Source organism: Typopeltis vanoorti, chromosome 6 (genome assembly GCF_054136105.1).
Source record: "Typopeltis vanoorti isolate ZY-2024b chromosome 6, IOZ_Tvanoo_1.0, whole genome shotgun sequence".
Lineage (NCBI taxonomy): Eukaryota > Metazoa > Arthropoda > Arachnida > Uropygi > Thelyphonidae > Typopeltis > Typopeltis vanoorti.
Window position 1 is genome coordinate 72,714,910 of NC_143554.1, and position 9,943 is coordinate 72,724,852.

Here is a 9,943-nt window from a genome sequence, read left to right on the forward strand (position 1 = left end):
TTCATTAGAAATCTTACAACATATTTTATTCACAATATTTTAGTACAGAGTAAAACATGCACGTATAGTTCTATATACAGCTTAGTAACAGAATTAAATATCGTACGGAGACATGAATGTGGGCAATATAAAAACCATTTCAATGAAAAATAATAAAATAAAAATGACTAGTTATGATAATATTTACATCTGAGAAATTTTGTTTCTTTTATTGCAATGTGACAAAACATCAATAATCCATTCCTAAATGGACTTTATCACGTTCAAAAGTGTGTGACGAAGTACAAAACGTACTTCGCCACATATTTCAAAAGTACTTCACATATTTGAAAACTACTTCATTACAAATGCATCGGCTAACCTTACGCCGAATTAATTTAGGTCGAATATGGAGGGGGTGGTGGCGGATATGGTTGTTTGTAATTGGAGCCAATTGTTGGATTATACATCGGTTGACTGACAGGAGGATATCCATTTCCACTTACTGTATTAAACGCCTGATTTACATGAGGATATCCACCACCCACTGATGGATTGTACAGCTGTTCATTAATAGAAGTAATTCCATGGGGGTAAGGTTGCATCGGAGGTACAGAACCATATATCATGGGTGAATATGGATCCGTCACTGGATTCGTAAAGGCAGTTTGTATCACCCGACCTTGTCGACGGCGTTTCCAGCAAATTCCGACAGCGATTGCGATACCTACGACAAAAATCACAGCAAAGGATATTCCAGCGATGAATCCCCCTGGATTCTGAGCGATGCCTGTTTTAAAAAACAAACAAAAAAGTATTTTTAAACCAGGATTAATCTCATCGGTATTTGTAAGAAAGTATCTTCATAGCTACTTTATTTCAATTATTAGTTGATGACTACTTACTGCAACCACCTCCATCCCGGAAAGATTCATCGGAACCATCCCCGCAGTTGTTGTAACCATCACATTTCAATTTCTTCCAGATGCACTTGCAGTTTCCACATCGAAATCTATCCTTAGATTTGCAGTCGGCTGAAAGAATAACAATAAAAGCCAACAATAAATTTAAGTACTCTTTTGAGTTTCATTGTTTAAAGCAATTATAATTACTTTAACTGATTCGCTGTTTTTAACAGTTCAGTATACAAAGAGATGCCAGAGTTTCAAAGCGACTGAAACTAAATAGCCGATTGAGAATGGTTTATGTCGCACGGGAAACGATAGCTTGCGGCTATGATAGAGTATTGTGGATCGGTGAAATTCATTGCGTTTTTGGTGCCTTCATGATGCCTGTAATGTAGTTTCATTGCAGGGGAGTAACTGTAATATCGCGAAATCTTGTAATGCGTGGGTCCAAGAACTTACCTAAGAAAAGATCTGAGAACCAAAATTTTCATATGAGCGATTTTTGCATGGAAATCAGAAATCGTAAGTTATCGTACGGTATCTTCAACACTTCTCTAAGGAAGCATGATTATTTATTGCGTACATATACACTATGATTGGAGAAACCAATGGGCCTATTAATGGGAATTTTAAAGGCATCTATTTGAAATATGTTAATATGGTGAAATAAAAAGTAGTCACATTGAGGTAAGAATTTTACATAATATAGATTTTTTTAAAAATTAATTTATATTCTTGTTCATATTATGAGGAATATTTTTTAAATCACGGTTGGCATCTAGATGGTTTATTTTCTAGCTGTTCGCGTGGTCATTGTTAGAGGCGGAAGTGTTGAGAACTTATGTGCAATACTAAAACGGAAAAGAAAAAAATAATAATACTTACTTTTGGAATAGGCTGTATAGATTAATTCGAATCCGACTCGATACGTTGTAAAAAATGAGTCCGATGACGTGGAATAAATCAGCTTCATATCACCCATGGTTGAAAACGAAGTTTCCCCTTCACGAGAATATTCGTAATGACAGAGTGTAGAACTGGTATTTTCGGCTATGATCTGCGAATAAAGAAAACACATATTAAAAAAAAATTAAAAAATACCTTTGAAATTAAATTTGAAAATATTAAATGAATAACATCTCAATATAAAAATCACGATTAGGCTTAATGAGATTTTTTTTCATTTCCTTTAAATGTATAAATTATAATCTTTAATATCAATTATTTTTTAATTTTTTAACTTTGTATACTATCATGTTTGAACTTTGTCTAAAAAATATTAATGCATACACACACACACGTACATTTCGATCTTGTATCAAGATGAGTCGTCAGAGTGTTTGAGATGAAAGCAATCATTCCCATTAATTCTGGAACTAAACCTATTAGAAGGTAAAATAAATAAATAAACTGAATTTCGCATTGAACGGAAGCTAGTAATTCATTTTGTGGAAAAGTTTTGCCATTTTGTCCGAAACTTTTTTGATATAAAAGTAAGCAACTCAACGAATCTCTATCAATGGGAGTTTATATTCTTTGTCATTCAATGATCTTTGTGTTCTTTGGTATGCAAAGAAAACAAAGTGATCTTTGGTATGCAAGTGTATTGATGACGCCTCTCGTATGGCAATCATGAATATATCGTCAAACATGCGTCATTTTATGACAGATTCTAATCCCCAGATTACTATTTGCTACACTTGTAATCAGTGTACCCAGAATTGAAAGACAAAGTGCACTCTGCTCAGATAAATTTTATTCTAGCATTTTTGTTTACAATTGAGGTTAATACTTAGGACCAAAACATAACTGTACCAAATTGACAGTTGACAGCAACAGAATTTAAGTCACATCGTCAAGGAGATGTGTCCGAATCCACACAGGTCTTCTGTTTGTATAGTTGTCCCTCCAAATATGTTTCCAGGAGGAAGAAAGACTGTGTGTGTGTGTGTTATACATATATACAGTATATATAGAGTGAATGCATCACTTAATCTCTAGAATGTTCAAGAATAAAAAAATAAAAATAAATTACCGTTAAATTATCTTTGCAGTCCCTTCCTAAGGTGTCAAAGTCAATTTTTCTTATTGTGACAATAACCCCGTATCCATTCGGAGGTCTAATAATGACTGTACAGTTCCTTCCAGATCTGTAGTTGTCTGCTCGCTGCGGCCGCATTATTCCTGCCGATTGCCTACCACTTTTAGATAATTTGTAGATAATTGGAGGAAGAGTTGATCCCACACATTGATCTTCCAAGTAGACTAAAAAAAAGTAAAATAAATTTGATTAAGAACAGAATATTAGCATATGAACTAAAAGCTTGTTATTACTTTTATATTCTACTACAGATTTTTTTTCCCCAAGTACTGACATACACTGCCGTTGACTATAATTTGAGAAATGTTGCTTTATTACTATCAGAAGGTTCGTGATTTTGTATCTGCTTTAATTTCCCTAAAAATATTATCTTATGGATATCATCTGTCATGATCACTAGGATTCATTCAAAACATGTTTTAATGTTCGTCTAGATTACAAATATGACAGATAGTGTCGGGGGAAAAAAACAAAATAATATAATAAGAATTAATCAATGAAGATTTAATAAAATAACAACTTCTATGTTACCCAACCAAAGGAATCTGAGAGGTTTCCCCTCTAAGAGATTATTATCAAGTTCTTAAAAGAAGTGGGCGATGGACTGAGTCCTTGACGCTTTATCCCGTCATCTGAATGAAGAAAATCTGTGTGGATGGGGGTGTTATTGAACTAAAAGCTCTAGTCATGGCTGGGTAACTGCAATAGCCGAGCCGGGATAAGGTGTTATTGAGCTATTAAATCTCTGATCATGGCAGGAAGTTAATAGCAATAGCCGAGCCTCAGTTAGAGCTTCATTGGCTACAGCATTGCCATCCATTACCCTCCAAGGGAATTAATCACCGCATCTCAGTCCATATAGCATAACAGCAATGGCCGAGGCTCAGTTAGAACTTCATTGGCTACAGCATTGCCATCCATTGCCCTCCAGGGGTATTGATCACCACATCTCATGGTCGATTAATCAAAGGTCTATTCCAACCCCAGTCCATTATGTACAGAAATATAATAATGTATTAAATCAATGATTAATAATGACGGGTGTTGGAAATAAAAATATTCTTTATTTAAAAATAAATTATTTTGATTAAAATATTATTCTAATAATCTTATTATAAAATACAATTTTAAATATAATAATATATTTCATGAAAATTAATTAATTAATTTAAATGGTTTATTTATTAGTAAACAAACAAATAAATAAAAGTAAACAAATGAAATTTGGGACAAAATATTCCGTAACATGTTAAATAAAAAAAACTATCTTGGAGTAAAAAATAACAAAGTTCACATTCCTTTAATTATTTTTATTATTCTTTAGTATGCATAAATATTTGTCAGTTGTAATGCTTGATTATTAGGTTAAAAATATGCAGGAAAATAGTTCAACTATAACGGCAAATAAAAAGCACCAAATATTATATACACGTGCCAGCTTCCAAGCCATTGTTGATTGCCTTCTCATACACATTCTATAAAGCAAATAGAGATTTGTTCTGTTATAGCAATGTTGTTATGATGCCAGAACAGATACTGCATATATGTTACACTTCGATCTTTCATATTGTAATGATTTAAAAACATTCTTAAGACATCTTCGGAATTTTAGTAACGTAGCAACGCTGAAACGGCTATGATCGAAGTGTAGCATCTGATCTTATTGAGAATGGAAGATTTTTTTTTATTTGTTTTTCCTGTGTAAACCAGTTAGAGCAAACTTGAAGTATATCAAATACACTTCAAGTTTGCTTTATACAACATTGAAGAATATAAAATATACTTCGTTTTTCTCTAATAAAAATCAAACTTAATACATATTAAATGAAAGTAAAAGAAAAAAGAGTGGCACTTAAAAAAAAAAACGCATGACTCAAATAGAACTAAAAATCTTTCTTCACTAAAGAATAAAAGGTAGGGAGAGAAGAAGAGTCGTTTTTAGGACTTCCAGGGTAACGAATGGCAATGCTGTAGCCAATGAAGTTTTAACTGAGGCTCGGCTATTGCCGTTACCCAGCCATGACTAGAGCTTTTAGCTCAATAACACCCCATCCACACAGATTATCTTCATTCAGATGACGTCATAAAGAGTCAAGGACTCAGTCCATTTTCCAGTTCTTTTAAGAACTTTAAGAATTAAGAATAAAAAAATTAAATAACTGCCTAATTCATTTCACGACATATTAAAATAATATCTTTATAGAAACTTAATAAATGTATAACAATACGATTACTTACTTCTAATTGTATTTTTTTAATTTGCACATTGTTGAAAATTATATTAAAATTTTAAAGGCTATAGATTAGAAAAAAATAAGAAAAGGATAAACAAATTCCCACTCTCGCTACTTATTCATACAACTGTTCACGAGAACACACGAAAATTTCGCATGATTTTTCTCTTAAAAAGCTCGGATCTTTCAACCTAAAAAAAGGCAAACACTCGTACATAGTGTAGTTGCTTTTCATGGCAACCAGTACACTAGTACTAGTTGGAAAGGTGACAGGAAATAGCATTGATATTGAATACTTGCATTCAAATATACGGAAGTAAGCCAATTGTTGAGCAAAAAACAGGAAAAAATAAATAAAAAAAAGAGTGGGTGGAATTGTACTGTTAGTTTGCAATTCAACTGAAAAATATGCATTTTAACCAATGCTGCACTTAGAAGAAACATTATCCGCGCAGTGAGATAGTGAAAAAACACGTCATGAGTACAACGGAAAACATAACATTGTCCTGGGCCTTTGTTGTGAATATCTCTGAAGCATAAAACTTCATGTAGCTACGAGTGTTTGAAATAGATATTTGCATTCGCATTTTATTTCTTATAGGAGATTATTGTCATTGTTCATTATTTAAAATATATAGTGGTGTTTTCTAAAAAATAATAATATTATAAATTCAATTCCAACTTATTAAAATATTTATAATTAATCCAAATTAGATTTGAAGAGCAAGTAAATTGCTTATAAATTTTTAAATTATAAATATTATTTTTGCATATAAATTTTCCCTCAGATTCTTCAATATATTCTTTTAGTTTAGCTCATGTTTAAATATAATAAACCAATTTAAAAAATGATTTTGGTCAAGTTAGCAATAACTCAAGTCTGTAGTCTCAGCTAATAAGTATTTCGTAATGCAGAGGAATTACATAAAAGCAGATATTTATGTAATTCCTTCTGCAAGCGATGATTTCGTTAATCATGTGAAATGTTTTATTCTTCGAATTTATGGCATGGTTACGCATTATTTGTTGGAACTGCAACTAACCATGTCAGGAATATAAATTCTGCAACTAGAATAAATTATATGATTTGACAGAAGGAACAATGTTTTTTACTGTGTATCTGTTATATGCAATTTAAAAGAGTAAAAAGTACCTAATTCAATCATATCCCAATTTATTCCTTTTTTTCTGCATTCAATAGAGGAAAACATAAAGTGAGAAGAGAATTAGGAAGATAGTTTCGTTTCTAGTGATTTTAAAGCCAATAAATGACATTTTATTTAGATGATTACCATGTTTCCACGCCTTGGATTTCTATCAATGTCAAGTATGGTTCCGTACTTTCGCCCCCACTCTACCACTTATACTGTCTGACCATAGATGCGAGAACCTTGGCTGGCACAGTGCCAAAAAGAATCAATTCATGATCAAGGGAGAAAGGAATAAGGCGATGTAAGAATTCGTCACCAACACGAGAATTCATGCTTTTAATTTTAAAATTTTTCAATTGTTGTGCAAATAATAATAACACTCATCATTGATTATCCTATTATCGGAATGGATTCGCTTTCTTCTGCCACGTGCAGAAGTGTCCATGGGTCTTGCATCTGTGGTCGGACAGTACAGTGGTCAGTGAGCGTTTCTCACTAACATCAAATCCTGTTCATAGCTTCGCTGACGACACTGCACTTCAATTCCTCTTCGCTTTGCACTGCTCAAACCAAGAGCTTACACGACTAATGTCGTAAACGTTGATCTTCTTACCACGAGGAAGATAAGATAGTGAGGATAATCTAGCGATCGACAATGGTTCCAAAACATTGTCTCGATTTATCAAAGAAAGAGCCATGCGGTTTCATTTCGGAGATGTGAAGTAAATATTTATAAGGGATATTAGAGAGAAATTCAATCTTATTTCAAAGCCGAAAGTTTCGAAATTTTAACCAGAGAGTTTATGAAAGTACAATCCTCAGCTTCGGATTTGCCTTAGCTTGCACTACTTAAAAAACAGGAGCGACCTAGAGTTCACTTATGAAAAATATGACTCTCTGACATAGGATTGAGAATTTTTTTGCACTCTTCAGGTTTCTGCCTGGTCTCTGAAGAGATCAAACAAGTTGAAACAGCGCGTTCGTGTCTTTTAAGTAGCTTGCGCTACTTAAACGACAACAAAATTTTGCTTGATGCTATCCAGGAAAGGGCATTCTGCTCTTTAACAGACGCCCCCCCACCCCCGATTCATTCAAAACCTCTTTCCAGTCACTCTCGTTGACATGCTGATTCCGCGCTGTCCTTTTTATAAGTATTTCATGGACGCCTTATCCACATGCAAAAATACTGCAGCTGCTGGTGAACATCCATAGCTTGAAGCAGAATTGTGTATTGATGTTAACCATACAGCCAGCTGTTTATTCTCCTCCTATTTCATTACATCTACCTCTCTTCGTTGGAACAGCCGTCCCCATGTTGTTTTCCCAAAGTCTGCAACCTTCAGCTGTCCAAGGACATATTAACTTTTTTTTTCTTCTCTTTATTCACTTGCACCAACACGGAACTGTTACGGTATAGATTTTGTGTCATCTCGTGCATGGATATATATAAGGGTTAAAAAAAAAGTAATACATCTAAATTAGTGCTTACGTCATGAAATCAATGAAATGTAATAAAATTATTCTGCTTTCCGTATCGACTAAAAAAGGGAAATCTCAACATAACATTGATTTTTTTTTAATTTCATTGACCAACAAATAAACTATAAACATCCCTTTTAATTTTTAAATCTACGTCAAATGATTTATTTCCCAGCTATTCTTTGTATTATAATAAAGTCTAAAATGTAAAAAAAAATACTTTTAATTAAGATTTTAAAAGATTTTAATCGAACATTGTTAATTATTTATTATTAAGTGTATATTACTCTGGAATTCAAACTAGAAAAAAGATTCCCTTATTTTGTTTGCGGTTTTGGACACTGTCTAGGAAATATTCGCCATCACTGTTCTATAGATTCATCAATTATATATATATATATATATATATATATATATATATATATATATATATATATATATATATATATATATATATATATATATATATAATATTAAATAAACTTTTCTATTATTCGATGTTAATAAAAGATAGAATTCAATTTAAAGTTTAGATCTCATTGCTCATGCATATCAATATTAATACACCTTTTTGTTTTTTAGAAATAAACTTATAGAAAAGTTTGCATGGAAGATTTAATATTATATAAAATTATAATAACGAGGTTTAGATATATTATATATATCTATGGGTTTATTTCTAAAAAATAAAAAGGTGTATTAATATTGATATGCATGAGCAATGTAATCTAAACTTTGAATTGAATTCTATCTTTTATTAATATCGAATTTTTGTATTACCGTATATTTATAGCACTAAAATATATTTATACTCATATAGGTAGTACAAAAATGAAAATACTTATGAAACGTCTGAAAGTAAATAAATCCTGCTGTCATTGACGTGGTTTCCCCTGAAAGAGGGCGCTACCATCTATTACGATTGATATGAGAAACAGCCAACACATATTTGAGTATTAATATAGTACTATATTAATATATCTATTGCTCTGAAATGACCAATTAAAATAGATTAACAATATTCAACTGACCTTTAGTATAAGCTTCAAATCCTCGGCTGCAACATAAAATCGCAAATAAAATATACCACCACAGATACATTACATACTTTTTGTATAATTCCATTTTCATGCAACTGTTGGAGACGCTATGTAGTGATTATAAACTGCTTAAATGAGGTATCCGTATGAATGTTATAAAAGCACTCAAACTCGGTTACCTTGTAAAACGCACAAGTGTTGCGTTCTTAAAGGAAATACTCTTTCACAAGCTAATTGTACTATAGAGGAAATTCCATGACGTCATGGTTTTGAAGCACGATCTTTGGTTAGCACGAACAAACAAGGAACATGACGTAGTTTGTTTCTGAGAACAGAATGCATATCTTACTTAACTTCCCGTTCGTCACAGATGAAGTTTTTTGTGGTGGTTATTAAGTAATTTAGTGAACATATAATAGAAGTCGGTAAATAGAACGAATAGAAATTCTCGTGTACAGTTTTAGAAATATATTTTATATTTTGCATAATATATAAAATATAAATATATATTTCGTCGAAATAAGAATAAATAATATAAAACATTATAAAATGTATTTTTTAAATATATATAAAAATTCTTAAAATATAAACTATGTTATAAAATATTTTATAAACTTATAAAATATTTAATAAAATATAAAATATTTTGTAAAATATAAATATATTATATAAAATATTATTTGTTTGAAACCACAAAAATTTTAATAAAAAATTTATTAATAACACTTTTACGAATATAATAAAACAATGGAACATGAGAATCGACCGTGAGATGCGGTGATTAATACCCTGGGAGGGTAATGGATGGCAATGTTGTAGCCAATGAAGATCTAATCGAGGGTCGGCTATTGCTGTTACCCTCTTGCTATGATCAGAGCTTTAATAGCTCAATAACACCTTATCCCTGCACTGTCTTCTACAGATAACGGGGAAGATGAAAAGCATTCTTGCTTCGCCCCTTTAAACCAGTCCTTATCCTTATAAGGACTAATAAAACAATTTTAAAAATAAGGAAGACAATTTACAGAGAGCGATATATAATTTAAACATT

The 9,943-nt window shown here is 31.8% G+C and overlaps 1 protein-coding gene across 2 annotated transcripts; it reads right to left on the reverse strand.

Annotated features, from left to right (window-relative positions):
• LOC150105554 (uncharacterized) lies at window positions 1–9,103 on the reverse strand. Of its 2 annotated transcripts, none has more exons than XM_090394896.1 (5): window positions 8,884–9,103; window positions 2,923–3,152; window positions 1,773–1,944; window positions 885–1,013; window positions 1–769 (listed from the first exon to the last, which is right to left on the reverse strand). In XM_090394896.1, exons 1-5 carry the CDS (start codon window positions 8,981–8,983, stop codon window positions 378–380), a joined length of 1,023 nt encoding a protein of 340 aa, XP_090251022.1. In that variant the 5' UTR covers window positions 8,984–9,103; the 3' UTR covers window positions 1–377. The 2 variants fall into 2 exon arrangements, with proteins under 2 accessions (XP_090251022.1, XP_090251024.1); XM_090394898.1 differs by lacking the exon at window positions 8,884–9,103 and adding an exon at window positions 5,227–5,331.
• Window positions 9,104–9,943: the final 840 nt, after the last annotated feature.